Source organism: Lepidothrix coronata, unplaced genomic scaffold (genome assembly GCF_001604755.1).
Source record: "Lepidothrix coronata isolate B3197 unplaced genomic scaffold, Lepidothrix_coronata-1.0 Scaffold19, whole genome shotgun sequence".
NCBI lineage: Eukaryota > Metazoa > Chordata > Aves > Passeriformes > Pipridae > Lepidothrix > Lepidothrix coronata.
In genome coordinates this window covers 6,720,941-6,744,053 of record NW_016690199.1, presented here as the reverse complement: position 1 = coordinate 6,744,053, position 23,113 = coordinate 6,720,941, and the positions used below count along the sequence as shown (strand labels likewise).

General features: G+C 37.1%; 1 protein-coding gene across 2 annotated transcripts in view; it reads left to right on the top strand.

The window, feature by feature from the left end:
- WDR25 (WD repeat domain 25) overlaps positions 1 to 23,113 on the top strand; it is an 87,093-nt gene that overhangs the window by 36,393 nt on the left and 27,587 nt on the right. For both annotated transcript variants that reach the window (XM_017807625.1, XM_017807624.1), the window contains exon 4: positions 8,853 to 8,983. In XM_017807625.1, coding sequence (XP_017663114.1) covers positions 8,853 to 8,983 — 131 coding nt within the window. The remainder of the gene's footprint in view (positions 1 to 8,852; positions 8,984 to 23,113) is intronic.

Below are 23,113 nucleotides of genomic sequence, written 5' to 3'. Positions count from 1 at the left end.
ATTGAAATATAGGCTTATATCTCATTCTCAGTTGGCTTGGTTTTAAATTTGTGCCTAAAGTTAATTGGGTGTTTGTTTATTTTTGTTTGTTTGTTTTGTTTTTGTTTTTTTCTGAACAGGACCTTAATTAGGAGTATAGAAACTTAAATTCTAGTATGAAACCTTGAGACTGAACTTGGGTTGCTTTGATACATTTGTGGATTTGATTTGGGATTTGATTGTTGTAACCTTAACAAAACTAATTTCCTGGATGCTGTCTCTTCTTTTCTCTTTCACAAACTGTAGTGCTTCTGTTAGCTATATTTCTTCTCTCCTTTGTGTATGTTACCAGCATTCATACAGCAGTGTTCACTGGGGCTGTGCACAATAGGACATCTGTGTGTGTGTGTGTGTGTAAATGAATTAGGTCCAAAATAGGACTCTGTCAAGGGAAGAGATGCCATTTTATGTTTTTCACTTAATTTATTTTTAAGTCTTTAACACCTGCAAAGGTGCAATATTTCTTGTAAGACTACAGTAAAAATTCTTACAAAAATTACCAGCAGATTTTGTCTAAGAGGATTTTCTCTTACATAAAAGCAAGGACTACATTGTGTGTGAATATCTGGAGAGCAGAAATCCTATTCAGATGAACTGGGAAAGTGGCCAAGGAAGTTTGTGAATATTGTTCACATGAGAAAAATATTCTTTTCCTTGCTCTAAGAATTTATTTTTCTCAACAATTGTTTTACCAGAAGTATTTAAATTCAGTGATGGCTGAAAGGGAGCTGCTGTAGTGTGGGAATGTAAAATATGTTATGGAATACTGATGTTCTGAGAATATTCAGTTTTTTTAATGAGAAAAGAGGTTTATATATCTGATGTACTAGTACATGAGGTTAATATATCAAGTCATTAATTTGTTAGACTTCTTGTCTTTTTTTTTATTTTCAGTCTCAATACAGCAACCTTTCTAGTCTCACGTATAACTGAATTTTACTAATCCAAGTGGATTTACTTTTGTCTGTGATGCTTACAAATTCTAAACAGAATGGCTGTCTTTTTAATGGGATTTATAGCAGTAGTATAGATTTTATGTGTCTGAGTCATTTGAAGGGACTACTGTGGGAAAAATCTCATTTCATTAAATCACAGCACAAATTTCAAAGATACGTAATTTAAATCATATACTTTAATGTCTAGCATCTCTTTGACTTAACTATTCAGTAATGGGATAGTAATCTGGATTAAGTTGATTGTAGTAGTTCATTTATACTGCTCTAGGAAGTGACAACAGTAACAAGACATATTTACTACGTTTCAAAGCAGATAAGTTTATAAATGGTTCTTTCCTTATTGATGGGTGAGTTACGTAGTGTTTGTAGCTTCTTAAATAAACTATATGTATAAAATGAATGCTTATACCCTTGGAAATACCAGATATTCATTATTGCCTTATATAAAGAACACAGGAGCCCTTGTACTTTCTCTGAACTGCAGTTGTCATGTTGATGTTTGGACCTGACTTTCAGTGATACACACCTCATTTGGAAAAGTGTAATATGAGTGATCAGAATTTTATTCTGATTTCCTACGCATGCAAGGCAATTTCTGGGTTCCTTCCCTGTTGTAAAGTTACTCTTCTTTTCATGAATTTCAGTCAGTTCCTTTCAGAGAAACAGGGTGAGCAATTTGCCTCTGGAATCCAAATCAATTTGATATAAAAAGCCTCATTTCCATTTGAAAAACACGAAGGCAGCTATAAGATTTTGATTTACATTAGTTCACTGAATCATTCATTCTTCCTCACTCTTCATCAGTGCTGAGATGATTTCTTCTTTGATTAACTTCAGATAGATGTTAGAACTGCTCTTTCACAGAGGATTTTCAGATACCTTTTTGGACTTCAGTCTTAATTACTTTCCATTGCTAGTCTGAACTAACTACTAGCATGTTTAAATGCAGTAAACGCATGCCAATGGGATTTTATAAATAATAATGCTCTCTTTAAGGCTCTGTGCTCTTGTATCTTGTATATTTTGTTCTGGTTCAACACTTTTCCTGTGTTGTTTGCTAAAATCTAATCCTTCTTATCTTTGTTTTCAGTGCAAATTTTATATATTACATCTGTGTTATAAAAATTGTTACATGTCCTTCACTAAAAGAAACCTAATGGTCTGAAGAGAATTATTTTAAAAGCTTAGGAAAGGTTGCAAATACAGCTAAGTACATGCATGGTATTGAGTTGCTCAGGTGCCTTTTCTTTTTTTTTTTTTTTTGTAATTTTCTGTTGGTTTTCTTTAGGAACATAGTTTCTGCCCTATTAAATCTAAATTGTTGTCTGGCTAATTGTTACGGGTCTGATGAGAGCTAGTTATGACATTCCTCTAAGGAATGTGCCAGCATAATTTTTACGAACAGTGCTGGAATAAATTCCCCAGGAAATTTTGTTTCTAAGATTGGACTTCAGTTTGAGTATCCCTTGTCCTAAATTATTGCATTTTCTGGAGTGAATTTTTTTAATCTCTATGATCTGAACAACATCAGAATAGAAACAAACACTGAAATCCCATTAATCATGAAACAGAATTTTTGTCATTGGCGTAGAAATCCTCATATAAGGATAGAAAACACGTCCTGAAATCCTATCCTGCAGTTTTACACCATCAGACCTCCTGCCCTTGTCATGTGTATTTAATGAAAGTTCTTATGTATAAGAATATCTAAGATGCTGCAAGCAAAAAACAATGGGCTGATAGGAGTCTCATGAAGTTCAACAAGGACAAATGCAAAGTCCTGCATCTGGAATGGAGTAATCCTGTGCAACAGAACAGGCTGGTGATAAACTGGCTAGCAAGCAGCTTTGCAGAAAAATACCTGGGAGCTGTGGTGCTGAATATGAATCAGCACTGCTCTCTTGCAGCAAAGGACAACTACTTCATTCCAGGCCAAATTAGGAAGTATTTACCTAGGACACAGAGAAAATGATGCCAGGCTCTTCTCAGAGATGTGCAATGAAAGGATAAAAGGCAAAGGACAAATATAGAAACACAAAAACTTGTTGGCTCAACTCAAGGGTCATCAAACACTAAACCAGGCTGTTAAGAGAAGCTGTGGACTTCAGTCCAACTTGCTGCAACTGGACCTAATTAAAATAGGGATTTGGATTAGATGAGTCCAACCTGCATGATACTATGAAGAAGAATTCAAGTTAATGAGGTACAAGGAGTTTTCTTGTCCTGGTTTGGTTGAAAATAGATGTTGTGCAAGTCTTTTTTTAAACTCAATTTTTGTAGATTGTCATTTATTATCTTCAATGGTCCTAGCACCAGGATGTCAAGATAAGACTCTCCACAAACATGGTTTTCTTAAAAGCCATTGTAAACATTCAGAATTATGGGTCTGATCCAAAATATGCATAAAATGTTTAAGGAACTCAAGGTTATTCATGAGTCATTCACATGAGTGGTTCTGTGGTTGCACTTTGCATGAAGCAAGTTCAGTACTGCAGTATGGAGTTTCATAAATATTGGTAGATCCAAAAACTGCAGATGTGCTGCCTGGTGTGAGTTAATATTTTTTTTCATTTTTCTATTTTATATACATTATTTCTTTATAAAAATAAAGCCTTTTGAATGGTTTAACGAATGTGATAATAATGCAGCAGTCTCAGACTCTCTGGTTTTGTTCATCTTTAATAACACCACACTCACAGTCATTTTCTACTATTGATAGTCCAGACACTTCATTATTTACAGAGTAGTAAATAGAGTTATATTCAGAGAGCACTGAAAAAAATTCCTTTTAAAACAATTCTAGGTCAAGTACATTTGACATTTACCTTCTGTTGTGTCCAGATGTAATGGAGATGCTCTACCAACTTTAGAAGGGTAATTGTATTTTTAAAATTTATTTATAACTATTTTATTTTTGGAATGTATGTTTTATTCATCAGTGGATTTTTCATTAGTCACAAATGAATTGGTATAATAGCATAGGCAGAACATTGGCTGGGTTGTTACTATTTGCATATTGTAGATACTTTTCATTTCTTTAATATTATGACAGAGGGAATGTTCCAAGAAATTTTGGCACATTTCCTACGTTACCAAATGCTGCAGTTGTATTTTAGTTCGTGAACTGAGCTTGATTTCAGCTATCATTTCCGCAGAGTTATAATGGGAGAGAGAGTTTCTTAATGGAACATTTTGTACCTCCAAGAGGATGGTTCTAATTTTCTTTTCTATATATTTTTTTCTATTCTAATTTGGTAGTCCTATAGATATAGCAATGTAATTGTATTTTTCACGCAGGAGTTTTAGTTCTCATACCTAAACATTACTTCAGGAGAGCTGTGACTTTCTTCTGTTCCTCCCTTTCTCTCGCACTACTATTTAGATAGTATGTTTTAAAATGCAGTAAGGTTTAATATGATACCTCAGAAGAAAGCCCAGTTGATTGATATTTTTTTTTTTGTTTTTTTTTTTTTTTTTTTTTTCTTTTGAGTGCATGCAAACACCCTTGATACAAGGTCAGATGTTTCCCCCAAGATTCAGCAGTTTTATGAAATATGTTGAATATAGTTTAGAGGTCACTCTCCAGCTAGGAGATAACAGCATTTTGCTTTTTATACTCACTGATGTGAAGTCTTTGCAAAAAGAAGAGAGAAAAGTATTTCTTTTGGGGACATTTTAAAGATTAAAAGATAAAATGATTTATTATTTCAAGCATCTTTGTATGCTGTGAACTTGTGAATATGTAGGGGAAAAAATTAGGAAAAACATGTAGTTAATATAACTTTGATTCTTGAAAAAATAATAAAGCCATTTGTGAGCACATCAAGACAGTGAATGGAGATGTAACAGCCAGCACTGATTTGCTGAGAATGAATTATATCTGATCAATCTAATGTTTTTTCTTACTATTGTGCATGAGAGAGACTGTGTAATGAAATTTTTTTGTATATATTGTCTTATGTCTTTTTGTAAACACAGTAGGGAAATCCGTTCTGCTTAGCAAGATTGCTCTCATGTCCTCCTAAGTCTCAGGCTTCACTTTTCTTCACAGATTAGAGTAAGAAAGTAAATGTTTTTGGGTTATGCAGGTAGGTGTGTGAACCTGAGGACCACTAAAAACAGGTACAGAAGCATCCTGAGCTTGGTAACTGTGCTGATGTTCTGTGAAAAATTCACAATGTTAAATAGCCTTTAAAACATCTGATTTCACAGTTGAGCAGTTTCACAGTAGGCTGCTACATAAAAATGCAGAAACATACATTCAGTGTATTTTTAAGATTTTTTTCCATCCTGTGTATGTGCGTGGTGAGCCTTTAGTGCATGAAGAATTGAATTAAAGCCTTTAAAGACTGTAAAACACACTGCAAAAATATAGGATATATTGTTACTGAAATTGTGAAAATTAAAGATTGAGAGGAAAATTTGCTTTCTGCTTTGGAATAACAGCCTCTTGTACAAGAAAATGATATGTGGTATGGATTTTCCTTCAATTAGCCAAAGAGATTTTCAGAAGACATAATTTTCTAGGCTATGAGTTGGTTGAATCTTTGTAATGCTGCCTATAGGAATGAAAATGTGATAAATATATACACAATAAGGGTATATACAATCTTGCTGAATTACACCTTTGTTATGGATAAGGGAGTCTTCTGCTCAAAGGCCACCTTTTACAGTATATAAAATAAGGCCCCCCCAAGTTGAATATTTGGTGTTAATAAACTGAATAATTGTAAAAAAAATATACATAACTGTAAATAACCATTTTCAGAAAGGTGTAGGAGGATCTCTAGCAAACACTGTAGCTGGATTTCCTAAGCTGCAGGGATAGTTCCATCATAGCAGGGAAAGCAGCAAATTCTGCTCATAGTAGTATAACACACTAAATAAAATTTGTACAGAAAAGGGCTAAGAGTTGAACCCATTCTTTCAAATTACTGAATGGCGTGAGCTAATTTGCTCCATCATCATCTGCACTGATCTGTTCCACCTCTCAGATGGATATTTTTCCTGAATTTCTGAAGTTCTGCAAGTGTATTGTGCATAAATTTTAAATCTGGCAATAGGAGGGTTTCCTTTCTCTAACGTTGTGATCCTCCCCTTTTGAGTATGTTTACTGCTGCTTAGCTCATCTACATTCCAGTCTTGCTTCTCTTCTGTGACATGGCAGTAAAATGAAATTAATGTATACATCTAATAATGTCAAACTCTTCAGAACACTGTACTCAGTTTCCAAAAAAAAGATATTTGATTGAATTTCACTTTGGGGAGTGAGAGGACAAGAGAGAGAGTTGTATTTCAAAGTACTAATTGGAGAGCCTGAGTGTGTAAGATTAATGATTAATATCTGCATTAAATGGTAAGGTAGCAGCTTAAAATAGGAAAAAGAAGGACATAAAGAGTATAGAGGTGAATAAGATTCTAATTGTTTGCATTTATTTTATTTATTATTACACTGCAATGTAGAATTCATAACACTGAGATCATTATGTTTTAATTATATTAGTGACTGTCGCTGAGAGCTTTGGGATAAATGACAGCCTCTAGAAGACAAGAAAAGGGCAAATACAGTGCCCATTTCTCTTTAAAACAGGGTCAGACAGAGTAGGAAATAGGAGCATTTTAGTTTCTGGAGAAAATATCAGGTGAATGATTGAATTATTTGGAAGCAGCTGGGGATAAAATTGAAAAATTGACTAATTAATAACAAATTATGTTAAATCAATCTTTCTGTGGAAAAGGTAGCAGCTTGTAGTTAGTAGATGAAACACATCTTGAATTTAATGCACATCTTTTTGATTGGTTTTCTTGTGTCTTAGGCTGGAGAACATGAATACACATTATAGAAAAAGCAGTTTTCAGAAGTCTTGTGTAGGTAAAAACAAAGTAAAGGCAGTGTTTGTCAAAAGGTTAAATGCTGAGTTCCACTGGATCAGTTATGTATACGTCTAATGCTGTTTGGACAACACACCTTGTGGAGAACAGTGGTCACTTGATGTGTCCTTTATTAAGTTGTGTGGCAGGATTAGTACAGATAGGCTGCATTTATGCTTATTTCTGGCTGTAGTCCCATCGAAAACTTGTTGATTATACTCCTGGAGTTTTTATTAAGCTGGGAACTAGTAGGAACCAAATTCCTTTGGGAGCAAAATGCTATTAAACTGACTAGTGAGCCTCCATGGGGAAATTCAGTATTTTCTCAAGTGCTGTGGATGAGTGGCTTTTCTAAAGCCCCCACAAATGACGCCTGATAGTGGTGTACATGAGAGCAATATCTTGTTGTTTCTATAACTGATGATTTTAATACTTTCTTCTTTCCCTGTGGAGTCTTTTTTTTCTCCTTTAGCTGTTGGGCAACTGAAAGCTCCCATGGCAAGAGATGGTCACTGTTAGATATGACTTGTTGAGGGAACCTCTGCTACCCTTATGACTTCTTTTCTCATTTTGGGGAAGAAACTTATGGACTAAATGAAGTGTTTCACTTAGTAGTGACAGAGCGACTCTTTAGATCTTGCATGGGCAATCAGTGGAGAATCATTTTTAAAAGGACAAAAATCCCCTACAAATACCAGTATTCACATACAAAACCACTCTCCTCTGCCTTGCCGCTGTTAGCTTGATGAGCACGAGATGAAGTAAAATCTTTCTCTCCTCATCATTAAACTGAATAAATAAATAATTTGACAAGTTTTAGCCTCTTGACTGTGTAAACTGAGTTCTGCAGATGGAGAAAATGGAACTGGTGATGAGGTAAAATAAATTGGCCCCAGATCATGAAATAAGCATAAAAAATCTATATGAATGATTTTCAGTATTGTACACCTAACAGTAAGTATTTACATCTGTCAGTAATGTTTTTAGCTGAAAGTATTTTCTGTTGTTTAAGAAAGCCTATTTTAAGACACCCATCACTTGCAAAAAATGTAGATTAAAGTATATTTTAAGAAGCTTTTGCCATAGTATTTTAAAGGATTTTTTCTTTTTTTTTTTTACTTCTGCACCTCATGTGGCTTAAAGCAGTAACTTTATTTAATGTAGATCTTTACATGTGCTATGTAGAATATAAATCACAGTTGATATTGTGAAAATGAGCAGATATATTTATCTTGGTCCCTGCTGCTGTTCCAAAAATTTATTTCAGTGAGTGTACATTAATATAATGAATTTGTTAGGATGAAAGAAAGCAGTGGACTGTGGAAAAGTTCTATAAAATAACCTAGCTGAATTCTGCTGCCTTCAAAAGTGTTGACAATCCATTTGATACCAACCACAGGATCCTGTGGAGATTAGTGTACACAATTAAATGTTGAGAACAGTGTATCCATGGGAACAGCCTTCATATGATGGTATGCAAATTATTTCCTACTTTCATGATGAAGTTTCAGTCCTACCTTTACACAAAGATAAGTAAACAACTCAAGAATTGTAATATAGACTGAGATGTGGTATTTCTGTACAGGCAATGTTTTGTTCTAGTTATTTTTGTCTCACTGAAACAAAGACTGTCATCTCTGTAAGGAAACATTCAGCCATTGGATTTGTAGATTTATTCCTGCATGTTGTCTGAACTGGGACCTTGATGGAACTCCTCTCCTTAGTGTGGGAAACCACTCGTTCTCTCCTTTCAGTAGGAAGCAGTCAGTGGTGCAGAGGCCCATAAGCAAGAGCAGTCTCATGTGGACAGAAACTAGTGAGTTGTCTTCTATTATCATTAAGTTAGAGTAGCCCCAGATACTTGAAATGTGTTAATATAAGCATGTTCACCTTTGACAACCTTGATATCTTTCAAACTAAATCGAAATGAATAACATATTTCATTTTCTGCTTAAATTTTAATCTCCACTTTTCACTTTATTTTAGGGAAGCAGATATTTAGCAGCAAAACAGAGTTTAGGATCAGTGCGCTCAAGTTTCACCCTACAGAGTCAAATATTTTCCTTTGTGGAGGGTTCAGCCCAGAAGTTAAAGCTTGGGATATAAGGACTTCTAAGGTAAAGGAAATCTTTTTTCTATTTTAGAATGTTTCCTAGTCTGTGTGTGCTGTGTTTTACTAAGCTGCTAGATGTACTGTAATGTAATATTATTCTGAAGTATTTTGGGTTTGTCATTGATTGCATTCCTATTTGTTGATGTGAACCTCTGTAATGTTTTTTTAGTGCTAAGAGGAATATTGTACACAAAAATACTATTTTTTTCTGTCTGTAGATATAAGAAATCTAGTTGAATTAAACAAAGCCAATAGCTCACTTCAGGATTGTGAAAGGCAGTTGTGTACTAGAAAGCAGTAGAGATAACTTGCTCTTCAAGCTGTTGCATGTGGGTCAGGATGTGTGTTTCTGTGCCTTGTGTGTAGAAGCCTGGAGTACTTTTTGCATTCATGAAGGGCCACAGGGCTGTGTATAGCCTCTGCTTTTACTTTATCATGAACTGTGAAGAACAATGTGCTCCCAGCTGCCATTCAGAGCTCAGGGAAGACCAGAACTGTACTCTGCCAGGGGGAAGCGTAAGGTAAACTGACGTCCTCAGGCATGGAACAGTTCAGAGAGAAGCAGTGACTGTAAAGTGAGTAGTTCTTTGTTTTCCTTTGAATTTGTATGTGGGTGGAACCTACTCATTGTAGTTAGCCATCTGTTTGCTCTTGAGGATGGCGGAAGGGATCTGAAAAAGATAAGATAGCATATCAATAGTGCTTTCCTGTGGCACTAGACAAGGTATCAAACAGTATTTTATTCCAAGTAATGAAGACAATAAATGTGTTTGTCTCCTAAAGCAGCTCTTTCCTTACAGATTTTAAATTCTGATGGTGCCTCGGCTCAACCACAACCAAAGTGTCAACTGATATGTCTGGCAAACCTAATTGTAATTCATATCTGCATAAACATAGATTCACAAAACGTTTCCTTGTGGACAGGAGCAGGTATGGAACAGCTCCTGCTTTTTAACCTGGACAGAGGCTGAAAAGCAGCACACACATCCCAGGCTTTGATTGCCAAATATTGTCAACCACCTTAGCCTGATGTTCTGCTGAATGTGCCTCCTACAGAAATATATGCGTCTCTGTGGTGCAGTACTGAAGTTGGCTGATTGACAAAGGGTGGTTTGACTGTATTGGAAAGTTTTCTTGGTGAAACTGTACCTGAAAACTGGCAGTAGAGAGGAAACACGTGTCCTTCACCAATGAACGGTGTAGCTGGAACAGGGAGAAGGCAAGTAGAGAGGTGTAGACATAGTTTACATGAGGAATTATACCAGCAAGGAGCAGACAAATGTGTTGAGATGGAGGTTCAGTAGCAGATGGTTGTGCAATTTGTGAGGCATTGTAAGGCAGCAAAGGAGCAAGGCCATATTGATAAACTGTAGATTTTAACAGCTAACCTGTTCATATCTTCTGTAGTTCTGACTGCCAGTAACCTGGTTTGAGATGATGTTTTGATATAGTCATCATCATGGCTGGGCTTCGCGAACGAAGATTTGAGAAGGGCTCTACCCACGTTTGTTACAAGCGTGCTGGTGGCTAAAAGGCCAATATGAGATAGACATGTCCAGTTACAAAAGGCACAGCAGAAAGACTCCTTAGGTGGTATATTCTGCAAGACACGATTCTTTCTGCGTTGTCTTTTCTCCTCAAGAGTGATCCTGCGTGCGTTCTCAAAAGCATCAGCAGCGTTAAAGATAGCGTGTCTCCAGACCTCCCGATTGGAGGCCAGCGTAGACCAGTTATGTTTACGTTTAGCCCTGTAAGGCCATCCATCTAAGAGAAGGTTACTCTATTAAACCTACGTCCTGAGGACCTCACTGCCACCGTCCAAGCTTGCTCGGCCCTGGCAGATGAACCTTAGGATTAAAGGGTGGGTTCAGTTCCATGCATACTGCATCTCACCTAAAAAAATCCACTGCGCAGGCTCGAAGGTTTTCTACCCACATTTGCAAAGCCCTGTAGCCACAGGCGAGGGTTGAAACGGCAGGTGAAAGGTGCTCTGGAAGCCGCAGACCCAACCCTGCATGCAGGCAGTGCAGGACATTGGTCATTAGAGACTGACTGGAGATGACAGTCTCGTTCGGCAGCATCCTGAATGACCAAGCAGGCTTTTTCAAGGAGAGCACTGCTTGCTCCACTCGGAGAGGGGCCTAGAAAAGGAGGCCTAACCAAAGCTCATCTCCCTCTTCACCCGGTTGGTTAACTGCAGGCCAACGGGCATCTTCTTCCCATGCGGTTGCACAAGGATCAAAAGACAAAGGCATGCACCTGCCTCCAAAGGTGTACCTAAATTAACTCTAGCATGCTGGAAGGTCAGAACCATGCTTGATTCTGTGGATAGCGGACGTCCTGAGCGTCGCTCTGTCCTAATTGCCCACGAACTATCACGTCTCAACATCGACATTGCTACTCTCAGTGAAATCCGTCTTCACGAGGAAGGCAGCCTTAGAGAACATGGTGCCGGTTACACACTCTTTTGGTCAGGTAAACCCAGAACCAAAAGGCATCTTTCAGGAGTTGGCTTCACAATCAAAAACTCTATCGTTCCTAAACTTGAAAATCTGCCAACAGGTCACTCTGACCACATTATCTCCCTGCGCTTTCCACTACACAACAAGCAACATGTTGTCCTCTTTAGTATATATATCCCAACTCTCCAAGCTGACCCTGCTGAAAAAGATAAATTTTACACCGACGTGCACCGCCTTACCCAAAAGATTTCTGCAGATGATAAGATCATTATCCTTGGTGATTTCAATGCCAGAGTAGGAAAGAACTTTTGATATAGTAACTTTTGTGTAAACTACATATCTGTCAAAATTGCAGAGGAAAACTGCAGTTTTCAGTATGTTACCACTGCACAGGTTTAAGAAACAATAGTTATGCTTGGGATCACCTTTGTGTGGGTTGCAGGGGATGACATAAACTGTAGGTGTCTGTATGCATAGCCAGTAGTGAACACTTTAGGTGAAAACATCAGTGATTCATTTCCAGAGGATAAACAAAAACAGTAAAAATCATTTATGTCTATGTAGAAGGAGAACCTGAATACTTAGCATTTTATTAATTTGATTATACATTAAGTCTAAAACATCTCTCATGTTTTCTACTAGTTAGGGAGTGTATTATCTTTATGTTATTTAAACAGTATTTTATTGTATCTTTGTGCTTTACTGCCCAACTTTGGCTTTTTTTGACCCCTTGCTTGTGGGCCTGTGTGTGATGTCTTTTTCAAATGGGTACAGTGGTATATTTCTGTTTTCATGGGCCATTCCCTTTTCACTTTTAATACCTTTGCCAAAGTAGATGGTAGTTGTGATTGTTATATTATGAATGTTTCTCTTTGCGTGACAGTACTGCTGTTATGTGCAGTATGTCACAATATTGCATGCTGTGGTATCCTTTGATCCCATTTTACAACGTGATTTCTCAAAAGGAAGTGTGTTCCATGCCCAGGGTGGTATATACAGCAAAAAGGAGACTAGCAGAATAATGTGTTTGTATCTCTACGACTGACCATATGCCCATCTTTGCAATGCTGAAGATCCAGGTCTCGTTGAAGAGCTGTTGATCCCTGGGAATTGCACACAGTGTTTGTGCCTGCAGGGCACCCCAGTGCTTAGAAATATTATGTGTAACTGTATTTCTGTGAGCTCATGCTAATGAACAGACAAGGGAAACATCTCACTGTTATTACAACCAAATAATTTACTTTTTGAGAGAATAAAGAAGTGAATGAATATGTATTCTGACCAGTAAAATAGGAAAAGTTTTAGACCGGGTAAAACAAAAATCCCAGCCTGTTTCTTTTGTCTAGGTCCTGTACTGGGCTCTCTCTGGAAGTTTTAGAAATTATAACCTACTCTGTTCATTAGGAAACAATTATGTTTTTGTAGAACTTCACCACTCGGAAAACTAGCCAATTAAGTAGTGCATGAGGAATATTAATTTTAACAACCAGCAGTGTCTAATCACCTTAGAAACTGGAAGGCTTGGTAACAGATATTGATCCTTTTTTTAGATGTTTTATATGTTTGCTCATTTAAAAACCATAAATTTTTATGTACTGTGATTGTCTAAAGCAGCAGTGTGGTTCACTCTCTTACTCTGAAACATTTCTAAAAGGGGGAGAGAGCTTCTATTATCCTTTTATTATTTTTTATCCCTCCATCTCAGGTAGCTGTAGCTCAGTGATAGACTGTTAGTCACCTAGATTTGTATTGGTTTTAAAATTTGAAGAACTCTATGTGTGTACTGAGTGGATGTGGAAGGTCACAGATGAGTGGAGAAAAGGGGTAAAATATCAAACTCCTATCTGATTTTTTATGGCTGCTTGTTGCAGAGTGGTGATTATCACCTATACATCATTGCTGCAAAATAATGTAGTTACATTTCAAACTCTCAGCCATAGAACCCTATGTTGGTTAGACATGAATTATCAGCATCATCAGTATGTCACGTCTGCTTCTCCCTAGTGTGGGGATTTCAATGAGTTTTTCAGGTGTTCCTGCTTTCACCTTGTATTATTATCTTTATTCACATATCTTTTCTATCTTACACTGTTATAGCCATAGTTAAGACTTGATAGTGTCCTGGCCAATATTTTGAAATTTATCCTGTCCCAACAAGTACAATTTGCTCTTAACTGAAATAGATGTCTGAGGCTTCTTGCCACTTTGTTTCAATTTCGATGCAAACAACCTTTGTATCTTTCAAGTACTTTCATCCTAATTCATGACAAGATTTTCCTGTTTTGCCTGTTCTTTCAAGTGTGTTAACCTGTCATTCAGCTTGGAATGATGTGTGGGTGAACTAATGATTCTTTTTGTTCCCATCATCATACTCCTGATAGCCTTTTCAGGCTTTGCAGCATATTTTATCAATAGAGTGAGTGCCCTAAGTCAGGAATCTGAATCTTGTTACTCATTGCACATTGAAAACTCAATTTCAGTACTGGCTGATAATTCAATTTCAGGGGTCATTCTTTAGGATTTACTCCTGTGTTTTAGCATGTCTTAACTCTGAGGCAAAATGATAATTGTATATCAGGAAATAAGTGGATTTTTTGTGGAAATTCAGAGCAGAACATTAAGCATCACAGATGTAGAATGAGAAATAGTAAAAATGTTATGCAATTATACATACGTGCAGTAGTTTAAATGGGCTTCTTTATGCTAGTGTGCCACGCTGGTGCTTTCGTCTTATGGAAAATGACATAGAATAGCTGATAGTGATATTTTTTAAAATTAGTACTTCTGACCAGGGCCATAAATTTATGAGCATAAATTACTGATATTTGTTAATCACTTGAATGTGGTACAAAAATTGGATTTCCAAGTCCCAGAGAAAATTTATCAAGGTAGGTTCGAGGCAGCCTTTCAGCTACTAAGACGTTGAGAAATTTTAGGACAGCTAATAGCATCCCTGCTTTACACAATGCAAACCTTGGTGACTTGTGTAAATTAATCTTTTCAATTCAGTTTGACAGCTCACTCCTGATACAAGGGGAGTGAGCGAGTGGCTGCATGGTACTTAGGTGCTGGCTGGGTTTAAACCACCACAGAAATGTACATTAGGCTATTAATCAGAGAGGCAGATATAAAAGAAAAAGGAGGAATATTGAAAGATACTTATTGCTATCCTTGTTCTGTTGAGCAAATAGGCAAAGTGGTTTCAAATGTAGCATTGGGTATTAAGCAAGACAAAGAATGAAAGAACAATAAGGAAGTTTAAATCTTTAAGATAAAGCTAAGCAATATACTTCAGAGAAATGAATGGATGGAACACCTTGTTAACTGCTCAGTGAAATGTAAAGTATACAGGCATCTCACAATTACAGGGACAAGTAGTCAAAGCCTGAAAAAAAGAAGAATAAAAGAGGCAGATGAATAGCCTGTAGAGATTTATTATAGTGGTGTTTTTGTTTATGTTAAACCCAGTTTTGTCTCTCTGGTGAAGAGATTATTCTGGAGATCTTATATTGCTGTATAACAGATTGATTGAATTTATGAAACATTTGGAGAATGTGTATAGAGACTTTATGAAAAGACCGGAAAACTTGGAAGTGAGCTGCTATGTTTAAAAAATAAAAGAATCTGCAGTGTAAACCAAGGAGAGAGCATCATATTAAACAGCCCCCATGGGATCTTTGGACCTTGGAGCTGAACCTAGATAAACCTCATAAAATGCCCTGTAAAAAGAAAGGTGCAATAACCCTGAGACCTTAAAGTAGGTATGTATTTTAGAAGTATTTCCTTCCTCTGAGCTGTGTAAGAATTTCTTAAGATGTTTAGCACAAGCCAGCACAGTAACCCTTCATTTTGGCTGATCTACATTAGCTTTTCAGACAGCATACAATATATATTCCAACCACTTATTCTACCTGAAATTTTAATATTCCTTGAGATACCAAAGAGAACAAAGGGTTGAGATTTGTATCCTCTAGCTCAGCAATAAGGACCTTATTGTGTTCACTAAAGGAAATATGACTACAGATAATTTTTTTTGCTTTTTAATTTAGGTTTCTAAGCTTACACAGATGTACTATCAGAGCAAGACTACAACGGTGGCTGTCTTATACTGATAATACTTTTAAAGGAGATAAAGTTCCTTATATCATGGGTGAATAGTCAAACTGAATTGAAACAATTTATTTACATGTGTCAGCAAGGCTTGTATAGTGTAGAGCAAGGATGCTGTTAGCTCTGCTGAAAGGACATACAGCACTCAAGGCTCATATCTGAATGTTCTCATTTAAATTTTCTAAATGTATCCATGTAATTATTTTTTGAGTTTTGCATATTTTACCTTTTATTTACATTTTGCTTTGATAAAACTCTTAACATTTTGTAAGCATTCAAGAACTGGTTCTTTATCATGTGCATACAGAAATGCAAGGGACTTTAAAATTATGGAGATCACTAACATCACTAACATAGTTTCTGGATTCTATTAAAAACAGGGGATTAATTTACTCAACTGATGGATATACTCTGTTTCTGACCTCATCTGTTGATGTTCATGTGTTCTGTGTCACAAACCAATGAGGTCTCTTGGAGCTTTGGCAAGAGTTTTTCTGCTATAACTGTCAGAACAGTGAGTGCTGATGAAGCACCATGTAGTACTCTAGAGAGGGAATAAGTGGAAGGTGGCAGGGCTGTGGCTCTGATCCTTAAGCAATATTTGAAGCTCCTAGACTTCCATAAATGCAAATCTACCACTTATGTTAAACAAGGAGGAAAAGAGAGGAAGGGCATCAGGTAGTGGAGACCCAGTAATATGACCTGACAGCCACAGAAGGAAAAGGCTTTGAAGGAAAGATTATTTACAGATATAAGAATAAATGACATTTAAAAAAATCATAGGAGTTAAGTTAAGGTTGACTGTGTGAAGCTTACTTGATGTCACTTTATGATGTTGGACTTTGATAGAAGAACTAGAGAAGCTGGAGAAGGCAGGAACTAACCTGGGAACTGTGTAAGGAGAAAACTGGCTAAAGAGGAGATCTCAAGAAAAGAAACTGACTGGGAGGAATTTAATGAAGTGCTTCAGACATGGCTCTAAATGGAGACAATGTTTATTATTTTATTTTTTGAAAATGTTTGTTACAGAGAGTGTTGTGTTAGCAAAATCAATATAAACAAAAATAGGGCATTATGAAGGAAAAACAGAAATGACTTACTAAAAATGGAAAGAGTACAAAGGAATAGAAAGGTTCAACCTTTTGGGATTAGTAACAAAATTTTGTCAGGACATAAGGAAAGTTTGAAAAAAGATGCATATAAAGCTAAGGCAAATTTAAGGAAAAGGTAAATTTGAAGATTTACACAGAATTTTCCATTTTTGAAATTGAGGTCTTATAAGATATAGAACAAATTAACTAGAAAAAATCATGGAAGCTGTTCTTTCAAGCTTTTAAAATTACTCTTGAAATGAACTGCAAAGTTTTATTATTAAGAGAGGTCAAGGCAGAGTAACAACAGTTTCCCTCTCACTACCCCCCATCTTGGTTTATTACTCTGAACATTGTTTAGCTATAAAATTGTAACTACCATCTACAGCTTTATGCTTAAAAAGAAAAATATTAAAGAGATGCTTTTTATGTTGTTGAGCTATTTCTCCACACTTGAGTTTATAAAGAAATAAGCCTAAGCCATTAAAGCACAGTTAAAAAAATTGATAGAGTACAAGTGTACTGCATTTGTTTCCTTGGAAACATTCTATTGCAATTTCTTTCAGATGAGATGCAGTTATTTTATGTTGTATTTAGGAGACCCTAATGAATTTGTCTCTGGATAGCATATAAATATGAAAAAAGGCTGTAGCAATTGGTGGAGCTACTTGCACTTCTGGTTTCTATAGAAACAGCCAATACATTGTCATGTACTGGTGGTATTAGGAAGAACAAGGTAATTAAAATAAGATGATTTATGCAGTGCTTTAGAAAACTAAAGTTATTCTTCTCAGAGAAATCCTTTCTGAATCCATGAACAAAAAGTTCAAAGAAATATGGTGGGGGTATATTTTTACTTGCGTAATAGCATTTTTTTTTTTAGATTTTAACATTCAGGGGTCCTTTCTGAATGTGAAGGCACATTTTCTGTAGCAGGTAGGTGAGCAGTCCTGCTGTGTTTATTTGGAAGCTTCATGTGGTGGTATTGCAGATCAGAATCGTAGACCTGCCTGTGCCTACCATCGCTCCTGGAGCAACTGCTGCTGGAGAGACTGAAATGAGCCAGGAACGAAACATGCCCCCTTTTGGGGTGGGAGTATTCAAGTGAGAAGCTGTCAGGGAAGAGCCGTTCTGGTTTCAGCCCGCTTCTAGACACATTTTACACCCCCAGCAGTGACCAATATGCTTTTGAAAGACAAGAAACTTATTTATCACAATTCCCAGCAATGGTTATCCAGGCGTTTCTAACTTACATTTCGAGGGCCTCCTGCCTCTTTGTCTTTCATGGATCCCTTTGAGTTTTCATGCTGTGGAATGGGTTGTTCTTGATCTTTTTACATCTTCAACTTCCTGTAGCAAGGAATTCAGCTTAAATATGTAGGGTTTGAAGAAGCATCTCATTCTGTGTGTTTTGAAGCTGCCTTCTGCTTGTTTGCAGTCCAGAGTCTTATAATGGAAGAAACCACTCACATTCTCCGTGCTGCTTGAATTAATTTCTGATTCTTTCAAATTCCCCTCAATCATCTCATTTCTGTACTAAAAATTCCTTGATTTTGCCCTAAAGGGTCTGTGAGTTCCTCACAGAAAAGCCATTCTGTGCCTTCCTGTGTCTTTCTTATATGTGGATTTCACTTCTTGTCCTATTTGAGATGGGAAAATAATTTTAAATAAAAAAATCTGATGGAAAATTAATTTTTTCCCCCTAATAAACAGTTGACGCCTTCTATCACCAGATTCTTGTGCCTTCTCAAGCAATCTGAAATTGACTTTAAAAAACCAAAAGTGTACATTGTTCATATCTAAAGTCTTAGAGATCAATACCAGAGTAAGGTCAAACACTTCATCTTAATCAGACTCTCTTTCCTTTTAATGATTCTCAAGACCCCTTGATAACCTTGAACTGTGTCCCTGGAAACAGAGCAGTTACAAAGAGAAAAAAAGTATTTTTTTTCAACTGGATAAAGACAAATACAGCAGTCTTCTGCTAAAACACTTCAAGAGGGCATAAGACTGTAGTATGCTTGATCTTCTTGCCTATGATATTATCATATGTTTTGTTTAAAATTGTCATTATCGTTTTCAGATGGGGGTCAGAGGCATAAATTAGATTTGTCATGTGGTTATGGTTTTGTTGTGAACACATACCTAAAAAGCAAATAGCCCTCTGCCTCAAACTTTACTCTCTAGATAGATTGATGTAAATGACTTGCACTGCAATAGTTAAAAAAGCTTCTATCTTGTGCAAAAATAACCTTTCTTTTAAGTTAAAATGTACTTTTTATTACTGGTAGTGGTGTAGTACTGTTTCACAGAAGAAACTTAAATGAGTCCCACACTGCATTATTACCCAACATTCCAGTGGGAAGAGGCAGTTCCAAACCAAAATATGTGATCTAAAAAGATAGGACAAGAAGTGAAAGAAAAGATATGCCCAGTTTTACAGATTGGAAGACATGGCACTGACTGATTAAGGATTTTTTTAATGACCAGCCAGATTGCCTGTAGTCCTGTTACATTTGTTTTGAGACCTCATCTACTGATGCCCAGGGCAAGGACTATGAAACCCCCACATTTCTTTCTCGTCACTGGCATAAAACTTGAGTGGCTTTTTGAAAAGTGCAGTGCACATAGATTACAGGTGACCAGCGCAGAGCTGGGACAAAGAACAGCTTCTGAATTGTTTATGTGGAGGCTTTGAGATTTCTTGACAAACCAAATACTAGGCATTGCATGTGCCTTATTGCAGAGAAGTATTATAGAACACCCCTCTGAAATATATACCTTGAATTCAGCATCACAGCATGCTTTCCAAATCACCAGGACCATAAGAATCTGTTTGAAGCTGATTTAATTTGCTTAAATTACCTCTCTTGTCGAATGCCTGCAGCCATGAACTCTTGCCTTAGTGAAGAAGCTTTGTTATTATGTTGGATTGTGTTGACACCAGAAACTATTAGTTCCTCCTTTGAAATGAATTCTTTTATGTCCAGAAAATGCTTAGATTGAAAAGTGGACTGTGGTTTTCCAGTGCTTATGGGTGATAAATCTGCAAATAGAAAAAGAGGAGAAGGTGTTATTAACAAACTTAAGCCAGCAGGGTAGGCCAACTGGTGCTTTCCCCAAATAAATTCCTCAGGCATGTCATGAATTAATTGTCTAAGGTAGAATAAAGCAGGTTTAATTATGAATACTTTTCTGAGTAGGGATGTTGCAATTAGTTATTTTTGAAAGATGTCTTTATGGGGCAATTTAAATACTGTGTATATATTATTCTCGATTGCTATTCAAAGTGTTAGTTTGCTGTTCTCCAAGTCAGTTCTTACTGTGTGGTTTGAAGAGTGAACAGCATGGTTTTTCTCAGTTATGTATCAAACATATAGAAAAAAAAGGTCTTTTGTAGTAATTTTTATAAAGACAGTTTCCTGTTGCAAAGCTAAGATACACAGGTAATTTTGTTATATCTAACAAATAACAGACAAGAAAATATTATTTAATGATTACTAATGATTTAATGATTCTCTGAAGGTCTCTGCTGCTCAGTAGTTGCCTCCTCAGTCTGTCAGGACTGTGACCACTCCTCTTAATTTAACTTTATTCTTCTCCTGCAGTCCCTACGGCTCTCAGGTTTCTGTATGGTTTTCCATTTCTCATTCCAGACAGCTATTATATTTTGTGGTTTTTTTTTAGTTTAGTTTATTTTTTTTTTTCATTTTTGCTCCTGCAAAATAGCTTAATTTTCTACTTTACTAATGAACTATGGACTTCCTTTTATAACTCTGTGAAGAAATATCTATGCATGGTGATTTCTCCATAGAGAAAGTGGAGGCTATAAATATGGAAATATCCCTTTTGGCTTTACAAAGTTTAATTGCTTTGTATATTATGCAGATTCTGAGGCTGAAAAATCTGATGAGAGGAAGTAACACGTTTGTCTATTCACTATCTTAAAAATGCAGGCAGATTGCTGAGAAGTATGCCAGCTTTTTGAGTTTGCAGGTTTACGTCTTGTTGCTGTTATTACAGGCTGTGTAGGGTGCTTGCATGGCTGAGGTTCGTCACTGAATGCAAACATCATGTTTCTAAACTGTGCATTTCTCAAAGCCTGTGAAAAGCAGTTGGAGCAGGTGCTGGTGCCACCCTTGTACATGCTGAGATCACAGGAATCAGAGCTGGAAGGGACCTCAGGAGATGAACCAGTAAATCGCTACCCTAAAGCAGGGTCAGCTAGTTCTGAACATTTCCCAACAGTCACAGGATTTTTAGCTTGAGGCAATAAATCAAGAAGTTCTCATGCTGTGTTTGATACTTTAAATGATTTTTCTTTTATTGGTGAAGGTATAAAATGGAGGTGTAATCCATGATATTTTACTGTGATGCCTGAAAATCGTTTGGTTGGTTGTTGTTTTTTTTTTTTTTAAATGTATGTGCTTATGGTGTCTGCAAAAGGTCTGGGCCCTGAAGTCAGTAGTTCCTGGCAATATTAGGGGTGTAAGGTAGGCAAACTGAAATGCCTCACAAAGTTAGGAGTCAGTATAATGCTTCAAGCACTTTCTCTGCTCTGTTGGTTTTTCTAGTGACATTAGAAGAAGGACTAACCCCTGAACACCCTGTCAGAAGTGCAGGCTGCTGTGTTTTAACTATCTTTGAGAGAGAGAGAGATTTAGATATTAATAACTAGGAGTCTTCCAGTGTCCTAGTTTCAAGGATCAACATATTCAGAGAGATGGTGTGCTTTGATCTGGCCACTTGCCTTGAAGTTTTTCTTCACTAGAGGCAAATGAGAAAAAAAAGAAAGCAAAAGTATTGATTTGCAGAATTCTAATTAGACAACATAGGTACAAAATTTCATGAAGGAAGATGGAAAGAAAGGAAATTCAACTTGTTCATGTATTCCTTAGAATAGTTCAAAATATGTCTTAATTTTAAGATCCATCTTACAGGCTGTTAAAATATTCAGAATCCTGTGGCTGAGTAGCCATTTCTGCATGGATCTAACCCACTTTTTGTGTACAGTTGGAATCTCTTCAGGAGTAGCTTGTACCCATTACCCTTCCTCTTTTCCATGTAACTCTTTGTAAAAAGGGGGTCTCCATCATCTATGTAGCCATTCTTTAAATACTGGAACATGGTTATAGGGTCTCTTCTAAGCCTTCTTTTCTCAAGGCTGAACAAGCCTGGTTCAACCAGCATCCAGTTGGCTTTCTTTGCTGCAGCTCCATACTGTTCACTCATGTTGAGCTTGGTGTCCATGAGGACTCCCAGATCCCTTTCGACAGAGCTGCTGCCCAGCCAGGTAGATCACGGTATGTGCTGCACTCCTGGATTATATTTTCCCATGTGCAAGACCTTACACTTGTCCTTGTTGCACTTCATAAGGCTCTTGTTAGCCCACTCTTCCAGCCTATCCAGGTCTTCCTGCAGGGTGGCTCTCCCTTCTGAAGTGTCCATTTCCCCACTCAGTTTGGTATCATTGGCAAGCTATGTCAGGGTACACTTGATCCCATCTTCCAGATCACTTACGAAGATAATAAACAGCGCTGAGCCCAATATCAATCCCTGAGGGACCTTACTTGTGGCAGGTTACGAGTTTGAAAGGACCAATTTAGCACCATTCTCTGGGTGCTACCTGCCAGCCAGGGCCTCGCCCACATTGGCCTAGACCACAAAAACATAAATTTCTCTAGGAGGAGACAGTGGGAAACTGTATCGAAATCCTTGGAGAAATGCAGGTAGTCAATGTCCACTGCTCACTCCACATCAACTGAGCAGGTTACTTTGTTGTCGAGCACGATTTGCCTTTGGTGAATTCTTGCTGGCTTTTCCAGTCATGTTTTTCGTTTTGACTTCACACTGCCTTGGAAATGCCACTTCCTATATTGATGCAGAGGAATTTGATAGGGCTCCCACAAACATGGAGCATGACTCCTCCTCTTCTTCCCCACCTCTCTTTATCAAACAGCCTATAGCCACCCATTGTGATCCTTCAGTCGTGTGATTTGTCTCACCATGTTTCAGTTATTCCCATTATATCATAACTTTCTGTCTGTGCACAGAGCTCCAGTTCCTCCTGGTTGTTCCCAGGCTGTGTGCATTGCTAAACATGCACTTGAGGTGGCTGGTGTTCTGGTTCTCATCTTGGGAGGCAGCTAAGGGACATTTTTTGCTGCTCTGGTTGGCCTGGCTTATTCCCCAGCTGATTGCAATGGTGTGTGTAGCATTGCCACTTTGGACTCCCTGATTGCCCTGAGTTCTTCAGTTTAAAGCCCAGCTCACCAAGTTGGCCAGTTTGCTGCCAAAGATTCTCTTTCCTCTTCTAGGGAATCAAGAAGAATTCATAATATAAAAGGGACCTTGTGTAGACCCAGCTCCACAACTTTGTGTTGTCTAGAGCTCTTTCTGGATCTAACTGTTATTCCTTGGTAATTTACAACAGAACCTTATGTGTATATAAATATAATATATAAATTGTAC